The following is a 19,635-nucleotide window of genomic DNA, read 5'->3' as shown; positions in this document are numbered from 1 at the left end:
ATTTTCTCTCATATTTAGAGGATATCACTGCAGGTCCTGAAGTTACACAAACTTCTGAAAACAAACTTCTGGGTTTCATTATACTTACAGGCGTCTTGCTTTGCCACTCGACAGGACAGTTGTAATCTTGCATGATCCAGGGATGGTTCAAGAGATTTTTCATAGAAATCCGTTTCTTTGGGTCCACCTAGTGGCCATTGAAGCACATTTCAAACAGAGACTACAACGCCTTTCCTCCTGAGAGCTCAGAATGCACCAGAACAGATGTAAACGTTATCACAAACAACGCTGTCAAAGACCTTAAAATGGCCTTGGGATGAATTCTTTAAAAAGGCAATTGAGGCAAGAAAACTATAGCAACCAACACAGGCCTACAAGATAAATGTTTAACAAACACGAACTTCATTGGTATGGACATTATTCATGAAGTTCAGTCAATCTATTGTATGATGTAATAGTCTTTTTGCTGGAAAACCTATTCATGGAAAATATTCACCAGTTTAGTATTCAAGCAAGCGTAGTGCAGGGCATTCACACTGAATATGCAATCTCTACTTCCGATTCGCTCACAATCACAGAGAACAAGCTGAAAAGCACACCTTTCGTTTCCATTTGTGAAGTTCAAATGTGAGGAGAGAAAAATTAATCAACAAGATTAAGTTTTGGGGACTAGAAGAAAGGCTGAGGCATTTTTCAATCTCACTATGGAGATTTGGTGGTCTGGTTCTACTTAATCAAGGTGGGTGAGCCTGAGGTACATTTTAAATTAAAGGTAGAGATGACTTAATCGATGAAAAACTGGAAGATGTTCAGGGAACATAATGAATAAAATAATTCACTATTTTCCAAGTATTTCCAAATCATTGTATCCAAACTACACAACAGAGCAGTGAAGTAGGCTCAGACTCAGCCCTCCGTTTTACAGACCACAGTTTAGACTCACTGACTGGCTAACAGGGTGAATACCAGACTTCAACACTCTGCCTTTCACCACCAGCCCATCAGTCATTCGCAAAGTGGCCCCAAACCATCAGCATCAGCACCATTCAGGAGCCTTTTGGAAATGGGAATGCTTAGTCCCTGCCTGAGATCTGTTATATCAGACAATGTGTTTTAACAGGCACACCTGGCAATTCAGACACACACTGAAGTTTGAAATGCACATTAGCTCACAGGGCCAACAGAGCACACATCCATCCATCCAAGCATTTGTTCAGTAGTTTCTATACGCCTAATATGCCAGAGTAGAAATAAGAAAATAGAGAGGAGAGCAAAGAGCTCGAGAAAACAGAATGAGTATTAAATAAACTAATAAAGGCTTAAGAAAGTACACCATCAAAGACAGGCACAGTCTAAAGCAACTGTGTTCACAACATAATTAGCAGAGGTCCTAAGAGAGGATATTTACAAGATACATGATGAATGGAATCCTTTTTAAGCTAATAATGATAAATGCAGCAGTCCCCCAGATATATTAAAAGTTAAATCAAACAACTACAATGGGCTTCTATTATTTAAAAATAAACAAGCTTTACCTGCAGCATCTGTTGGAGAAGCAGAATGCTACTGGGAGAGAGCCACTTAGGAACATCGTATTTCCCTCTCTACAAAAAAAGGAAACAAAACATTAAACACAACTTTGGTCCAACCTGCCTTGCTAATATTCTACGGTAGTTAGATGCTAGATTTTGCTTCTGTAACTTTCAATATTTTGCCAACTACAAGATTCAGTCAACCCTATTAATAAAAACAACTCCCGGTTCTGGCCAGAAAAAAAAATCCAGTAAATTAAATACTATCATCATCTCTAAATTATTCACATGTCAGAAAAGGACTACAGTACTGAGAATATAATTACAATTAACAGTGACACACACACACACACGCCAGGCTTAGGAATCCACACTGATTACAAGAACAGCAGAGAGATTACTACATTCATTTTATATTGCCAAAGCATACAGGAGTTGATCACGTTAGAGCAATCATCAGCTGACATAGAAGCAACAATAAAACGTACTTGATAGCAGGACATGTATGTAAAAATAGGTCACAGTGAGCCGGGTGGTGGTAATGAACACCTTTAATCCCAGCACATGGGAGGCAGAGACAGGCAGATCTCTGTGAGTTTGAGGCCTGCCCAGTCTACAGAGTGAGTTCTAGGACAGGCTCAAAAGCTACAGAGAAACTATGTTTCGAAATCTCCCCCCCCCCCAAAAAAAATTAGGTCACAGTGGATAGGGGGTGAACTCAATGGTAGAGTGTTTGCTTGCCTAGCAAGTGTAAGGCCCTGGTTTGGTACCCAGCCTGAAAACAAAACAAGTCATTAACATCCATGGCGTACAGGGCAGAACTGTCAATTTCTTGTTTAAAACATTATCATTGTGTGAATATGTGCGTGTGAATGCAGCACATGTGTGAAGATCAGAAGGTAACTGTGGAGCTGGTCCCCTTCGTCCCCCTTCGTAGTGGTTCTGGGGATTGAGCTCAAGTCTGTGTGGAAAGTGCTTTTACCCATTTCCTAGGCAAACATCTTCTGAGGAATGCAAGAGACGAAAGAGAGAAATGCTTACAACTTGGCAAACTGGGACATCATCATAGTTACAATATCATCAACCAAAGACAAAGCCAGGAGAGTATTAAACCTTAATTCAGGTCAGGATACCTTTCAATAGAACCTGCCACAAACACCCTCTTTTCCCAATTCTGGGGAAATGATACAACAATTTCTTGTAGCAGAGATCAAATTTCTTAATGGTGCTATAATAACAAGTTAATTACTTGAGAAAACCATCCACTAATACACTAGTAAGGGTATAACAGAAGTTAATCCAGCTTACAAGTCGGGGACAGGTTACAGGTCATTCAAACTCATAAACTATATGGCTCAGGCCTTTAATCCCAGCACTTGGGGAGTAGAGGCAAGCAGATCTCTGAGTTCATGGCCAGCCTGGAGTATATGAGTCCCTTGTCAATAAGGGCTGTATAGTGAGACCCTATCTCAAAAAAAGAAAAGAAAAATAAACAATCTATATGGCTGGCTGGTTTTCCATTATGTTAAAGAGGTAAGAAGAGTTCCAAAGTTTTCATTCCCTTTCTCTTCGGTCTTCAATGTGATACAGAAAGACCACTCATTTATACCTTGCTGGGGAGGGGGGGTCTTAATGCTTGCCTGAGTCAGAAACTGACTCAGTCTGTTTGTGGACTATGGTGACAAAGCCTCTAATTTATTTCTCCCTACTAACCTTTACCTATAGCCAACTGAACCCCATGTGAAGGCTCAGTGCTATCTTGTCCCAGTTTTTATCCCAAGGAAGGAGGAATTTAGATGCTGCTGCCAACTCTCCAGTAATATGGGGCTGGACCTCTCACTGGCCCCTCCCATAACTGAGTATTTCAGAACTCCTAACCAAAGGCTTCTCACAAGTCTCCCTGGGAACTGGATTTGCTCTTAGCAAACATACCATCTGCCTATCTCTCATAAGCTTCAGCTTAATCTTGTCAAGGTCCCACAGAAAGAAGAGCTTCATCTGCTTACCTGCTTATCAAATGGTCATAGCCCACCTCAGTTTCTGATCGGAACTTGCTCCCCTGCAGGTCACTCATTGGTCAGACTCTGTGGGCTAGCTCTGGGTGGCCTTTCCCCACGCTAACAGCTGCAGACTTTGCTGCTTACTCCCTCACCCCTCGCTACTGGGCTGGTGCCCACTCCAGCTGTGGAGAGTAAATCAGCTGTGCTAAGCCACCGCCCTCAAGTTCTCCTCCAGCTTCAGTTAGGGTTTCACCTCCTAGCAGCCTCCTAAGGGGAGGTCTGGTTCCAGGTTCCCTGCTTTTCTGATACTCCAAAACAGGCTCATAACTACCAAAGTAAAAGAAATGTTATGCCCTTAAACTAACATTCAAAAGCAAAAAAAAAAAAAAAAAAAAAGCAAACAACCAAAAACTTAGCTAAAAGTAGGAATACCCCAAATGACATGTACTACACAGCCAGCATGAGGAACTTTTTAGTAGATGCCCTGTGCTTTGCAGGAGCATGCAGGGTCGGGGGATACTCCTAACCTCTACTAAGTCAGGCCGTAAATGCTGCTGCACACCGCAGTACTACAGCACTCCACCACCACAGAAAAGAATGATTGCATCCCACGTATCAACAACAGAGCCAAGGCTGAAAACCAGTTACAGAGCAAAATGTTTTAACTGACTACCGAGAGGCAGGCAGTGCTTCTTCCACTGTGCTGTGCTATGGGAAGCCTACAAGTACAGAGGTGATTTGAATAGGAAAATACACACCCAAAGAGCGAAAAGAAAAGACCTCAGGGAACAACGCCGCTAAGAAGGGCACCTCACAGAAGGCCCTGTGCCAGCCAGAGCTGCACCCCTAAACCCTGCTTCTTTATTTAAGGCTGATTACCTTGCAAACGAGAACAGAGCAACAGGAGGTGAAAGCCAAGTGGGAGGAGAAAGATCTATGGGCAAAGAATAATCCTGGGGATTCTAGCAGTCTTAAAATGGTTCATTTTGCACATGGTACTAAGAAAGGCAGGCAGTCTCTCCAATACACAATGACAGCACTATAGTCAACTCTGTAAAAATTATAAAAATATAATCTCATAAAGAGACTGCTTGTTCATTTCCTTTAAAGTTGAAAGTAACAACTGATAAGCAATTTTACCTTCAGGCTATCAACTCTAACTTCTAAATTACATAGACTAATATGTGTGTACCAGAACTGAGGTATGGTCATGCTTGTCTTCAAATACAGTGATAGCAAATGAAGAAATGACTTTACTAAGATTGATACACAATCCCTAAGTAGTCATGCTGAAAATGACAGCTCAGCATTTTGGTTAACGTCATCAACAAATGCAAAAGATAAACAGAGCCCGCCTCCTAAGTAAGTTACACAGTGTGTCAAATACTGCTGGGCTTTTCAGTAAAGACCTGGGGGCTATAAGAGTCCCAAGTGAGAATTTTTAGAACATTCTAGGCAGATACATACTGTATGCAAGTGATACAACACCTTAATTAGATTCAACCAGCAGACTGTATTACACTGCGACTCGGAACAATAGTTCTGAGCCAAGATTACAATAAATTTCAAAATCTATAATGTGTGAAATTAAATTCCACAATAATGCATAAAAAATCCTAATTTGAATCAATTTTCAACTTGCAAATACATGAAAAACTAAAAAATGAAATTCAGAGTAGAAGAAAGAGAGAATGCACAATATTAGTAAATAATATTAATTAGTAAGGCCAAATTCTACCAAACAAGAATTAGATATTTTCATATCATTCATGCCGCTGCAAAGGCACTCAATTTGCCAAAAATAAAACCTTGGGTTTTACCATTAGAGCAGAACACTTTCATATTATTTTAAGGTAAGTTCCAGCCCCCAAAAGATTTATTCAAGATCTACTAGTGTACTCAAATAAATAAATATACTGATTAAACAATATTAATAATAGTGTTAATGCCACATCTGCCATGTGAATGTAAATTTGCAAAACAGAAAAGGAAAGCAAACAGCATAGTAGTCTATGCCAGAAAGGCAAAAATACAGCAAATCTCACTCAAGTCAGTAAATTAAGAACATCATGGACCTAATGTAACTTGGTTTCCACAGACTGTGAACCATCACTTATTTTTATAAAATCTTGGTAGTCTAAATAGGATTCAGCCTACAATTGAATAGGCAAACACTCAGGTGAGCCTATACAGCTCAGTGTACTTTTCCTGCTAGCTTGCTTTTGTATTAACTAGAAATAAGTGTGCACACAGCCCTTTGTCTGTTTCGCCACACAGCCTGGCACCAGGACTTGATTCTGATGGCCCACTGAACTGCTCTTCCTGCAATGGATTTGGGGTTCCTGGAGAAAACTGAGTAATCTCAACACAGTTAAGATTCTGTTCCCTCAAGCCACCGACCAGGTACATCTGGAAACCACTAGATAGCATGTGCTTTGTTTTCTCGTCTCTCCAATAACCAGCACCAAAAGCATCAAGATGCAGACCTTGGACCTGTTGCCAGGGCTGCTAGGTTTCCACCATGTGTGCTTACCTTCAGCACTGCAGTGCAAATGGTGCCAGATGGACATTTTGGTCCTTCTTTTGACAATCTTGGGCTTCACAAGAGGTCTGAGGACAGCCATGATGCAGAGGAGGATGGATGGCACCTCCAAAAAACAATGCCAAAAGAGTTCCATTTTTTTGTGGGGTGGGGAGGAACAGGGTCTCATGAAGCCCAGGATGGCTTCAAATTCACTATGTATCCAAGAATGACCTTGAATTCCTGATACTGCTGCCTCTCTATCACGCCCTGAATCACATGCATATGCCACCACTCCAAATTAATAAAATGCTAAGGACAGAACCCAGGACCTCATGAATGGTAGGCAAGCACTCTACCTAGTAAACTACATCTCCAGCCCTTTTTCGTTTTACTGGTTTTTTTTTTTTCTTTTTAAGACAGGGTCTCATGTAGTCCTGGGTGACTCAAACTCACTATGTAGCTGAGGATGGCCTTCAACTCCTGACCCACTTGAGTGACTTCCACCTCCTAAGGGCTAGAATTACATGTGCCACCACATGTCCTACCCATTCAGGTTTTTTTTTTCATTTCCCATTCAGTTTTTAAACCCTTTAGAAATATTAATGGCACAATGCCAACTGTCAGTGGCAGTTATTATTGCATGACAGAAGCAGCAGCATTCAAAACTTCAACATAACAGTAAGAAAAACATAAAACAAGAGTCAAAGAATTCAGAGCCACAGAGAGTTGGAATGGACCCAGGTAATTACTGATTACTGGAACACTGTAACAATACTGATGAACAAAATCAAAACTAGTCAGCATGCAATGCCATCCCATCAGTGAAAAAGTTGACGCATAACAACACCTAACGGGAACAAGGAAAGTGAACTTGTAACCATGGTAAACCTGATACGAAGGGATGCCTGGGCGCATTCTGGTCAATAGGTGCAAACGTAAGCTTGATGTGGAAGTCATGTCTCTTCTTGGTACCAGTGATTTTTGTAGACTAACAACTACAGAGCTGAGAAATCGTGACTCATAGTTATGAGGAAGGGCTCTGGGCTCGGGCAGCCATAAGACCCTGAGGAAGTTATTGAAGTCTCTACCTTTGCTTCCTCCACTACAGAAGGAAACATAACAGAAACTGTCTTCTTTAACAAAACCTGGCCAATCAGCACAGCTCCTAGACGCCAAGTGTTATTCTTGTGACAAAGGAGTAAGACACACACGCAGCAAGCAACCATGTGCCAGCTAAACAAGACATACAGCCTACGTGACAGCAGGCGCCAAGCCCTTGGAGGAGCAGTGACAGCAGGAAAACACAACTTCACCAAGTAACAAGTGAACCCTAAGAAAAACAACATACACCTGCAAAGGGGAAACAGACAAGATCACCGACAAAGCTGGGAACATGGTGGTTGAGGGGAGTAGAGAGGGCCGAAGGGGAAGACGAGGATAGAAGGGGAATGGGGAGAACTTAGGGAACGGGATAGTCAAGATGGGAAGGACAGAGATGAGAGCAAGGAAAGAGATATTTTGATTGAGGGAGCCATTATGGGGCTAGCAAGAAACCTGGCACTAGAGAAATTCCCAGAAATCCACAAGGATGACCCCAGCTAAGACCCTAAGCAATAGAGGAGAGGGGGCCCGAACTGCACTGTAGTCAGACTGATGAATATCTCAAGTATCACCATAGAACCTTCACCCAGCAACTGATGGAGATAGAGGCAGAGACCTGCAGCAGAACACTGGACTGAGCTCCCAAAGTCCAGTTGAAGACTGGGAGGAGTGAGAATATGAGCAAAGAGATCAAGACCAAAATGGGTGCACCCACTGAAACAGTCTACCTGAGCTAACAGGAGCTCACCAACTCCAGCTGTGGTGTGGGAGTTCCTTCTGCCTATGTGTTGCTTTCATTGGTTAATGAATAAAGAACTGCTTTGAGCATATGGCAGGGAAGAGCAAAATTAGGCAGGGAAAGCTAGGCTGTATGCTGGGAGAAAGGAGGCGGAGTCAGAGAGATGTCACGTAGCCCCACCGAAGACAGACACCAGAACTTTACCCAGTAAGCCACAGCCACGTGGTGATATAGATTAATAGAAATGTGTTGATTTAATATAAGAGTTAGCCAATAAGAAGCTAGAGCTAATGGGCCAAGCAGTAATTTAAATAATACAGTTTCTGTGTGATTATTTCAGGGCTAAGCAGCTGGGAACCAACAAGCGGCCCCTCCTCCAACACAGATGGACAGGGAAGGAACCAGCATAGGTCCAAACTAGTCCTTCTGAATGTGGATGACAGTTCTATAGCTGGGGCAGACTGCGGGGCCACTGGCAGTGGCACCAGGATTTATCTCTGCTGCTTGTACTGGCTTTTTTGGAGTCCATTCTCTTTGGATGGACACCTTATTCAGCCTAGATGTAGTAGGGAGGGCCCTGGACCTTCCCCAAAGCAATGTGCCTTACCCTCTCTGAGGAGTGGTTGGGGGAGGGGTGGGAGGCATAGCTGGAGGGAAGGGGAGGAGGGGAGGGAGTAGGAACTGGGATTGGTATGTAAAATGAAAAATGACTGCTTTATTTTTTTAGAAGATAGATAGATAGATAGATAGATAGATAGATAGATAGATAGATAGATAGATAGACGAAAGATAGATAAAATTTTTTTTAAAAAATATAAAACAAAACTTCAACAAAAAGTCTAAAGTACATGCTGTAGGCACAAAGATTTCAGCACAGTTCCAAAACAGACAGTCCTTTTTCTGTACACCTACAGAGACTCACAGCTGGCTGGTACAGTTACCTCCCACTCTCTACAATGGCTCACTAAAAATGTACCAGCCTATCCATAAAGTACCAATCCTCGCAAAACAAGTTCAACAGCACATTAAAAGGATTATATACACCAGGCCCATACAGTCTCTATTACAACGTCTGAGGACTGTTCAACAGACCAAATCAAATTAACAAACTATACAAAAGGGAGGAAAATACATTATCATCTAAATTGATACAGAAAAGCATATGGCAAAATTTAACGCCACTCCATAAAAGCACCTGACAAAAAAGGAATAGACAAGCACTACCTCAACATAATGAAAACCTAGGTTTACCATCACATGCCATTGGAAAACCCCGAAAGCAGTCCCTCTAAGACTAAGAGCCATCTCAGCACTCAGAACAGAGTGTGGCAGAAGGACTGTGTGTGTGTGTGTGTGTGTGTGTGTGTGTGTGAGAGAGAGAGAGAGAGAGAGAGAGAGAGAGAGAGAGAGAGAGAGAGAGAGAGAGAGAGAGAGAGAGAGAGAGAGAGAGAGAGAGAAGCACTAAGATTCATGGGTCCAAAGAATTAATAAGATGGCCAGAGTTACAGTCTGGCCATAAAGTATATTAGAGGCTTGGTCTGTACCTGACAGTGCTACTTGGTGAGGTTCTGAAAACATTAGCGGTTGGGACATAACTAGAGGAAGTAGATAAATGTGATGTTAGCTTCAACTGTCTACTTGGCATAACCTAGAATCACTTAGAAAGAGTCTCTCCATGAGGGACTGTCTACACTGTCTCCATGAGAGCCTGTGAACACATTTGTAGAGGATTTTAATTAAAATCAACTGATGGGGGAAAAACCCAGCCCAGTGGGCAGCAGCATTCCTTAGCCACAGAGTCTTGAACTGTGGGAAATTCAAGTTGGGCATAAGCAAGCAAGTGAGCAAATATGCATTCATTTCTCTCTGCTCTTAACAGAGATGTGATGTGACTGTCTCACACTCCTGCGATGACGTCACCATAACAACAGACTATAATCTGGAACTGTGAGGTCACCCTTTCCCCAAGCTGCTTTTGTCAAGATATTTCATCACAGCGACAGAAACAAAACTAGGAAAGTGGGGGTACCTGTCTCCTGGACCCTTCTGATCACTCCACTCTGCTTCCTATCCAAGCTGTGAACTACTAAACTATCTTCTCCTGACCATGACAGATAAAACATGAAACTGAACAAAATACATTTCTTCTATATAAATTGCTATGTCATGCATTTGGCCACCGTTTAAAAGAGTTTACAGGGACCGGAGAGATGGCTCAGATGTTAACAGCATTGACTGTCTTCCAGAGGACCCGGGCAATTCCCAGCACCCACATGACAGCTCACAACTATCTGTAACTCCATGCTAGGGGACACAAGACCCATAGCGAAACACCAATGCACATAAAATAAAGTTTGCAGAATCGGTGTAGGCAAAGCTTAAAATGTTAAAAGAGAGTGTTGTTTTGATGGGGAACCTCCTTCAGCCAATAACCTTTAAGAGGCTGGACCAGGTTAGGGCGTGACCTTTTGAGTACCCAGAGAAAAACCGTTGGCCCGCTCAGGGCTCGTCCTCTCTCTCTGGTTCCTACATTACACACCTGAGGCTGGACTTCTTGTTCCTGTTCTGTGAGTTTGCCCCTTATAATAAACAAATATAATTAAAATCTTTTGGAGTTAGCTGGGGATTCTTTGGCCCGTGTCCTCTCCCCCCTTTCCAGTAACATTGCCTTTGTTTTGCTTTGTTTTTTTGTGAGTTAATGTGTTTTATTGGAGTTACTCACAGGAATATGGACTAGAGGTATCATTCAGGAAAGGAAATGGCCCAAACACAGCTAAATTAGCAAAAGCCCAATGCAGCATGGGTGACAGCTCTTGAAACCTAAAAGCCTAGAGCACACTGCACAACTGGCAGAAGCCCACCATGTAGGACAATGTCCTTCCAGGTAGAACACTTGGCTTGAGCCACTTCTAACCAACTCAGTCTGCAAGAAGAGTTTAATGAGGGACTGCAGGAGCTCAGAAAAGAAGAATGTCAGTATTAACACAGACCAAGAAAGGCAGATTCCTGGGGCTGAAGACGGAGAGAAGAGACTCTACAAGAAGCAGTACTACTGGTCATTCATGTACAGTTCTGGCAAAGGACTTGCCTATGTTTTTTCTATATCCCTAGACTTTGATGAGACTGAATTTAAAAGGAATGCACAGTATCCAAGCTGTAGCATGGTCACTCTTGGCTGGTATTTGCCAGTTTAATAGCGAGAAACAGAAGCAAAAGCAGGGTAACGGGATTTAGAAAATGTACAGTTTAGCCAGAAATGGAGCATTTGAAGCTGTAGGCAAGAAAGGCATGAATATTAAGAGATTGGTACTATTGCCAGGAAGTGGTGACACACGCCTTTAAACCCAGCAATCAGGAAGCAGAGGCAGGTGGATCCCAAGAGCTAGTTCCAGGACAGCTAAAGCTGTTACACAGAGAAACCCTATCAAAAAACAGAGAGAGAGAGAGAGACAGAGAGAGAGAGAGACAGAGAGAGAGACAGAGAGAGACAGAGAGAGACAGAGACAGAGAGAAATATGCTCTAGACAGGTCATCCAGTACTGTTTTTATATATGCCTGGAATTGGTAGCTACAGACAGTTGTGAGCTGCCATATAGGTGCTGGGAACTGAACCTGGATTCCTCTGCAAGAGCAGCTAATGCTCTTAACTGCAAAGACATCTCTCCAGCCCCACCCAGTACTTTTTTTTTTTTTTACAATATTCTGTCTGTGTGTATGCCCGCAGGCCAGAAGAGGGCACCAGACCCCATTACAGATGGTCGTAAGCCACCATGTGGTTGCTGGGAATTGAATTCAGGACCTTTGGAAGAGCTCTTAACCACTGAGCCATCTCTCCAGCCCCCACCCAGTACTTTTTAAGAGGATAAAAGACATTTCCCCACTCTTTCTTTCTCAACACTGCCCAATCTCTTACCTGAATCTCTCCCATATCACCCACCCTGGCTCTTTCTCTGGGTGGCTAAGAGCACTTACTGCTTTTCCAAAGATCTGGTTCCCAACCCCTATGTCAAGGGGCTCACAACTGCCTGTAACTCTAGTTCTCAGGGGTCTGACACTGTCTTCTGGCCTCTATAGGCACCTACACTCACATGCATAGATATACACATATACACATAATTTAATAAAATAAATCTTTTAAAATTAAGTCATGTCCTCTGACCTCCACATGCCTACTAATGCACACCTATAGGCCCATATACAAACATCACGTAGGCATGCACACACACACACACACACACACACACACACATGCATACGTACACACAAAATCATCATCATTACAAATGTTTGTTACTGTCTTGTTTTGAGACAGGGATTCTCTGTACAGCCCTGGCTGTCCTGGAACTCGCTCTATAGACCAGGCTGGCCTCAAACCCACAGAGATCGTCTGTCTGTGCTTCCCAAGAACTGGGATTAAATGCCACCACTGTCAAGCATTACTTTTTTTTTTTAAGCTTTTGGGTTTTTTGAGGCAAGGTCTCTCTGTGTAGCTCTGGCAACACACTGGGAACTCACTGTGTAGACCAGGCTGGTCTTGAACTCAGACATTCACCTGTATCTGCCTCCCAAGTACTAGGATTAAAGGCCTGCGCCACCTCCTCAAGTCATCATTACAAACTCTAAAAAGATAAAAAGACACATTAATCTTTGAACAATTTTAAGTCTTAGACAAAACACTAGCCCAATTTAGAAATTTGTTAATACAGCTGATGTTTAGTGCACAGTATTCAATGCTTTCCATAAGCTCACTCACTAAATCCTTAGAGCCCTACGCTATAGGTATATTTCACCCATTTTACAGAAGAAACTAGTTATTTGCCAAAGCCCACAGTCAGAGTACTCTTTAATTTTAAAAATGCCACCTGGCCCAGACATTTCCTCAAGTACCCTTGGTGACTCTGGCATGCAGCCAGCATCATGACCTGCTCCTAGAAGTATATCATCTCCAAAGGCTCCTCCCACCACGAGGAGATCACACCCTGAAGCCAAGGAGTTAACAAGTATCAAAGGCAGAAGACCAGGATACTTGGCACAAGTATGACTCCTATGATTATCTACAGCCCTACACAGTCTTTCTGAAACTTTTGGGAGGCGAGAGCTGGGCTGGAAAGTGGGAAGACAAGACTCCCCTAGAATTCCGGGGGTGTAAGATTATGCACTCTACCAGTTAGCAGATTCAGTCAGTTCATCTTTGGAAAATCAGTTTGCTCCCTTGGCACCAAGTTCCTAAGCAACACTAGACAGAGTAAGGCCGCACTGTCAACCCTGCTCTGAACGCACTGCTAACACAGAAAGTGCTGCCACAGTCAGCAAGCAGGAGCCAAAGCCACAACTGATAGCCTTAGAGAAAGCTTAAGAAGGGGTAGGTGGAAATAAGACTGTGTTGGTGACACCAGCAAGCTCTAGGAGGCTGACAAGCAGTTTCATGACCATTGCTCTTCTTTCCCAAGAAGGAAAAATGCAGAAACGCTGCCAAGGCAGTAGTAATGGCTATTGTTATCTCTCCGCTGATCAGCAAGTCCACAGGATTAGAGCTGTTCAGCCTTCAAGGAGTCGAATCCCTACAACTGTATCTCTTCCAAAAATTATTCTTACTAGTGTACGCATCAATTCTAAAGAGTCTTTTACAACTTAGGAGAGAAGAAAAATTATTGATAAAAAAAAAAAAAGATTAACCTTTATGTTTGACATTCCAGTGACTCACAAGCCAAATTTCAATTCTGTTGACTTAGGGTCTCTCCTTACATAAAGGATGGATTCCATGGTCCAAACACTTCTCAACATCCCTCCCCACATTTTTCCCATCACTATGCACCTGCCATACTGGCCACTCTATCAGAAAAGCACTTTTTATAAACACCCTGTCCAATTCTTTTTTTTTTTTTTTTTTTTAGTTTTCCTTTATTTATTTATTTGTTTGTTTGTTTATTATATATACAATATTCTGTCTGTGTGTGTCTGCAGGCCAAAAGAGAGCACCAGACCCCATTACAGATGGCTGTGAGCCACCATGTGGTTGCTGGGAATTGAACTCAGGACATTTGGAAGAGCAAGCAATGCTCTTAACCTCTGAGCCATCTCTCCAGCCCCCCCTGTCCAATTCTTACTTCTAGGACTTCTACCCAATTCTTTCTCAGCTGCTGCTGCTTTTACCTACGCCCCGTTCTTCTACGGCATTCTTTGCCCTTTCCTTTATTACACAGTCTTGTGGTTGACTCCAACAAGAAAAGACCCTAGCAGAGTTACTGAGCTTCATCCTCTGTCTATATCTTGCCTCCATACACATACATGAGTACAAATACGAACACATACATGTATTCACATACACATAGACACACATAACACCAGGAAAAGAATCTTATATATTTCTTTCATTTTGCAGCAGCCTAAACATGGAACACTTTCAGCTTGTGTTTTGTTAAATGTTTTAGTTAACACGTGCAGGATAGGTATATATGTATGTATGCATGTATTAAACACGTACCTTGGTAAGTTTTCAAACACTGAATATCAAAAGAGTAATTGGCATCCAGAATAAGAAAAAGCAGCCGTTCAGGGCAATGGTGGCACACACCTTTAATCGCTCGCAGCACTCGGGAGGGGCAAAGGCAGGAGGATGAGGTCAGCCTGATCTACAGAATGAGTTCCAGAACAGTCAGGGATATCCAAAGAAAGCCTGTCTCAGAAAAATTACAAAAAAGAAAGGAAGGAAGGAGCCGGGCGGTGGTGGCGCACGCCTTTAATCCCAGCACTCGGGAGGCAGAGGCAGGCGGATCTCTGTGAGTTCGAGACCAGCCTGGTCTACAAGAGCTAGTTCCAGGACAGGCTCCAAAGCCACAGAGAAACCCTGTCTCGAAAAAACCAAAAAAAAAAAACCAAAAAAAAAAAAAAAAAAAAAAAAAAGGAAGGAAGGAAGGAAGGAAAAAAGGAAAAAGCAGCCTCCAACTCCATTCCTTTTAACCATGGCCAAATAACAACTACAGTCTTAACTTCTAACAGCCTGGACTATATCTGCCTTTTGGTACTTTTATCCATGGAAGCATACAATAAGCAGCGCAGACAGCTTTTATTCTGAAATTCTGTACCCACACTACTCACCATAATCTTCTTGTACAAAGCCATGACATTATCATCATCAAACGGTAGAAATCCGCACATAAGCACATACAAGAGGATGCCCATGCTCCAAACATCTGCCTAAGAGGGAAAAAAATAGCATTAAAATACATTTCAAAAAGAAAGAACACAAAATGAATCACAGAATCTTCACAAACCTGGAAAAGAACTAAGAACCGGCCAATCCAACTTGCTCATTCTACACAGAGTGAACACGAAGCCCAGAAAGTCCAAAGTCACTGACTCAGTGGAAGACTTCCTGGCTTTGAATTCAGTGTAGTCCTCTAGCCACCTGCTAGTACTGAATAGAAAATAACACCTGACCGAGTGGAAACCGAGCCATGATAAGGAAACGAAGCCAGGTCTCTAATCTCAAAGACAGTTTTAAGGCTACCAGGGGCTTAAGGTTACATATGAAGATTATGTAAACATGTAGAGAGATGTTAAAAACAGTCTGAAAACTTCCTGGCCATCTGCAAATGTAATTAAGCTGTGTTGTAAAATCCTTTGTACATAGAGAGATCTTAATAAAACTCAGTGGTTGACTTTTCAAACATGTAGGGTGGCATCACAGTACTACAAATCCTAAACTCCAGAAGGAAGTTCACATCGCTCTGAGACATCCTTGAGCCTCATGAGTCCTGAGCAGTAACTATGTATTCAAGCAGTACTTGGCTTTGACCAATAATAATGCCACACTATTAGTCATGGCTCTTAATCTTGGTTGTCAACTTGACTACATCTGGAATCACTAAAACCAAGGTGCAGTTGTGTGATCAGATATTGGAGGTGGGGAGACCCAGCCTAAGTCTGGAGCACATCTGCTAGTCGCAGTCTACACAGAACGCGTGGAAGAAGGAAGCTTTTGCTTTTGGCTGCTCAGCCTCACTCTCACTGACAAAGGTGTCTATCCTGTTGCTGTGACTGTTATTCTACCCGGTATCGTCAGGATTCCAACACAGCTCTTCTCAGACTCCTGCACCCGCCAGACTGAGACTGCGAAAACACCCTGCACCATGGACAGGACAGCTACTAGATTCTTGGCCTTTCTGCTGTGAGACAGCCATTATCGGATTACAAGAATTATAATCCATAACTCAATCTAGGAAGTCCATATTGTTTTTTCCATTCCGTCAGTTCTATTCCTTTAGAGAATTCTACCACTGTTCACTTGCTGGGGAAGTAGTCCAGTGATAGAGTGCCTAAATGGGAGTCATGGCTTTCACCCTCATTCGATCCTTAGAAACCTGTAAGAAATAAGGACTGTAAGTAAAACCAACCTAGGCAGCATTGTGTATCTAGGCAGTATACATGCACTAGATAACCGGTAATCTAGACCTGAATCAGAGCAGACAATACTCCATGACAATACTGATGTGAACAGTCTGCCTGACAAGTCAACTAGTGATCTGTTTTGCAAGCTGTGGAGATCAGAAGTTAGCATGTATGCCTGAGAGGTGTCAGATATTTCATTTATTAAGTTGAGGCAATACAGAAAGTGAACACAGCCTTTTCAAACACCAGGAGCGATCAAAACAGATTATGTCTGAAACTAAAAGATGGAAAAAAGTACAGGAATGTTTCCATAAAAATCTACCATAGCGTTCTGGAAAGAAACTAGACTTTCCAGTTAACTCAATCAGGCATCTCCTATTTCAAATTAGATAACAGAACACACTAATTAACTAAAATCATAAGCGAAGGCAAATGTAAATAAGCCTACCCATTGACAAGTAAAATAAAAATAACTGGGTGAAGAAAAACCTCTGAAACACTTCCCATGAGACATTTGTGAAAAGCCTTAGAAACCCTACCACGGAACATGACCTAGGCAGGACAAACATCGGAAGTACCTCAATTGTTTATTTTAAAGTGAAGCACTATGCCAGGCAGTGGTGGCGCACACCTTTAATCCCTGCACTCTGGAGGCAAAGGCAGGCGGATCTGTGAGTTCAGGACCAGCCTGGTCTACAAGAGCTAGTTCCCAGCACCACATAAACTGAATCCGGTGACACACGACAGTCATCCCAACACTTGGGAATAAAGACAAGATCAGAAGTTCAAGGTCATCCTTGGCTACATGGCAAGATCATAGCCTGAGTTATATGATACCCTGTTTCACAAACAAGCTGGGCATTGTGTTACACACCTTTAATCATAGCATTCAGGAAGCAGAAGCAGGGGATCTCTGTGAGACCAGTTTGATTGACATAGTGAGTTTCAAGCCAACTAGAACTACATTGTGATATCCTGTGTGTTATGTGGTGTGTGTGTGTGTGTGTGTGTGTTTGTGTGTGTGTGTTGTGGGGTGGGGCATAAGGAAAAGGAAGAAAGCCTAAAAGTTTTCCAGATTTCAAGAGTTCAAGGCAGCCAGCAAGATGAATCAGCAGGTAAAGAAGATGCTGTCAAGCTAACATCATAAATTCAAACCCTGGGACCCTTATAGTGGAAGGAGAAAGAGAAAACCAACTCCTATAAACTGTCCTCTGGCCTTCATCTGCATGTACAATATGTATATACATACATACACACATGTAAACAGAATAAAGCTATAAAGAGCATCACTAGGACAAGACCACACTTTACAGGGTCTGTAGCATAATGACTCACATCTGTACTTCCAGCACTGGTGAGGGAGAACACCCAAATTCAAGGCTAACCTAAGCTACATAGTGAGTTCCAGACCAGCATAGGAGACAAATGGGTTTGGCTCTATGAATAATTACCTTCCAGACAGGCATGAGGATGAGAGTTTAGATCCCCAAAGACACATAAAAGCCAGGTAGTGTAACTTCCAAGCCTAGCACCTGAAAGTCAGAGACAAGGAATTCCCTTGTCACGCTGGCTACCAAAACTAGCTGGAATTGGCCAACTACAGAGTTTAGTAAGAGACCCTGCCTCGGTAATGTAGAAGCTATCAACCTGACATCCACTTCAGATTTATGCACACAAATGCATATACAGCTATAAACACATGTGAATATATACATGCACACACCATAAAGAAAAAGTTCTCAGGAAGCTGAGGCAGGAAGACCTCAGGTTGGACAATTCAGCTTTCCAACTGAAAATACAAGACCTTGTCTCAAAATTTAAAAACAAAAAACAACAAAAACGGCCGGGTGGTGGTGGCGCACGCCTTTAATCCCAGCACTCGGGAGGCAGAGGCAGGCGGATCTCTGTGAGTTCGAGGCCAGCCTGGTCTACAAGAGCTAGTTCCAGGACAGGCTCTTAAAAAAAAGCTGCAGAGAAACCCTGTCTTGAAAAAACCAAAAAAAAAAAAAAAACACACACACACAAAAAAAAAAAACTAAAGGGGTTGGGACTTAGGCCGGTGGTAGTGTTAGCATATTCAATCTCCAGTGGCCTTCAGGAAATACACATATATAAAGCTACAGGCAGGACTCCAGTTACTGCCCAGGCTGCTGCCCTCTTGCAGCAGATTCAATAAACTATCCTCCCAAAATAAATACTTATTTTCTCTGCCGCTTCCTAAACAAATAAATGGATGAATGAGTAAGTAAATAAATAAGCATTTTTTTTTCCCTGCCACTGCCAAGTCTCCCAGAGGCAGGGACTCAAGTGCGTTCAAGATTCAGCTTCACCTTACCCCACCGCCATGGCCAAAAGGCACTGCGGCTGAAGGTGTAATGGACGCTTTACAGGAGATGTTCACGACCACACTCATCCATGAAAGCCCAGCACGTGAAATCACGGAACTGCCAAAGCCTTAGACAAGCTCTAAGCTCATCTCTCTGTGTCTGTCTCCAATTGTGATATGCCTGTGTATGCCAAGACTATGAAGGCTCTTTATGCTGAGCACCAAATCAACCTAAAGTTACTGAAAGCAAGAAACTAAACAAATGCAACCATGATACCCCATAAAGCTATATAGAGGGTAACGACTACAGCAAAGAATCTCAGGCCAAGAGGCCATGGAAGAGCACTTCAAATACAAGAAATGGACAAATTAAAAATTTGGCTCATTTAAAATAAAAGAACAAACAAAACAGGGCTGGCAAGATGACTTCACAGGTAAAGGCACTTGCTACCAAGGCTGACAAGCTGAGTTCAATGCCTGGAACCCAAATGGTGAGGACAGAACTAACTGCTGAAAGTTATCCTCCAACCTCCATATGTACACTGTGGCATTCGCTGCCCCAATATACACACAAAATAGATATAGTAAAGAATTTTTTAAAAAGAGACAATATATTAAAAATAATAAAATGTACATAGTTATAAAGGGATATGATGCTCAGTTTACATTCATATGGTTTTCAAAAAGGATCTGCATAATATGTATGTTCTAAGAAAAAAAGTAAATAGAGGAAAATGTAAATAAATACAAATTTAAATAAAAATATACCGAAGTTCTTAATTTTATTTTTGTACAATACTTTAAATTTGAGATGAAAATGAATTCACTAAAAATATACAAAATCAAGCTACAGAGAAACCCTGTCTTGAAAAACCAAAAAAAGAAAAAAGAAAAAAAAAATATACAAAATCCCATCTACCCCTGCTCCAAATTAAGCAAGCTGGTATTTCCAAAGTCCTCCCACATAGCACTTCTCCCCAGAGATGTTCCACAGGAAGGTGGATTCTGCAGGTAAAGAAAGC

At 42.2% G+C, this 19,635-nt stretch overlaps 1 protein-coding gene across 4 annotated transcripts in view; it reads right to left on the bottom strand.

The window, feature by feature from the left end:
- Positions 1 to 19,635, bottom strand: part of Melk (maternal embryonic leucine zipper kinase) — a 69,521-nt gene that overhangs the window by 34,812 nt on the left and 15,074 nt on the right. For all 4 annotated transcript variants that reach the window (XM_038347762.1, XM_038347763.1, XM_038347765.1 and 1 more), the window contains 3 exons: positions 14,995 to 15,093; positions 1,536 to 1,604; positions 89 to 187 (listed from right to left, as the gene is read on the bottom strand). In XM_038347762.1, the coding sequence (XP_038203690.1) occupies positions 89 to 187; positions 1,536 to 1,604; positions 14,995 to 15,093 (267 nt within the window). The remainder of the gene's footprint in view (positions 1 to 88; positions 188 to 1,535; positions 1,605 to 14,994; positions 15,094 to 19,635) is intronic.

Source organism: Arvicola amphibius, chromosome 11 (genome assembly GCF_903992535.2).
Source record: "Arvicola amphibius chromosome 11, mArvAmp1.2, whole genome shotgun sequence".
NCBI classification, from domain to species: Eukaryota; Metazoa; Chordata; class Mammalia; order Rodentia; family Cricetidae; genus Arvicola; species Arvicola amphibius.
Note: the sequence above shows the minus strand (reverse complement) of the source record. Positions and strands in the feature narration are given on the sequence as shown.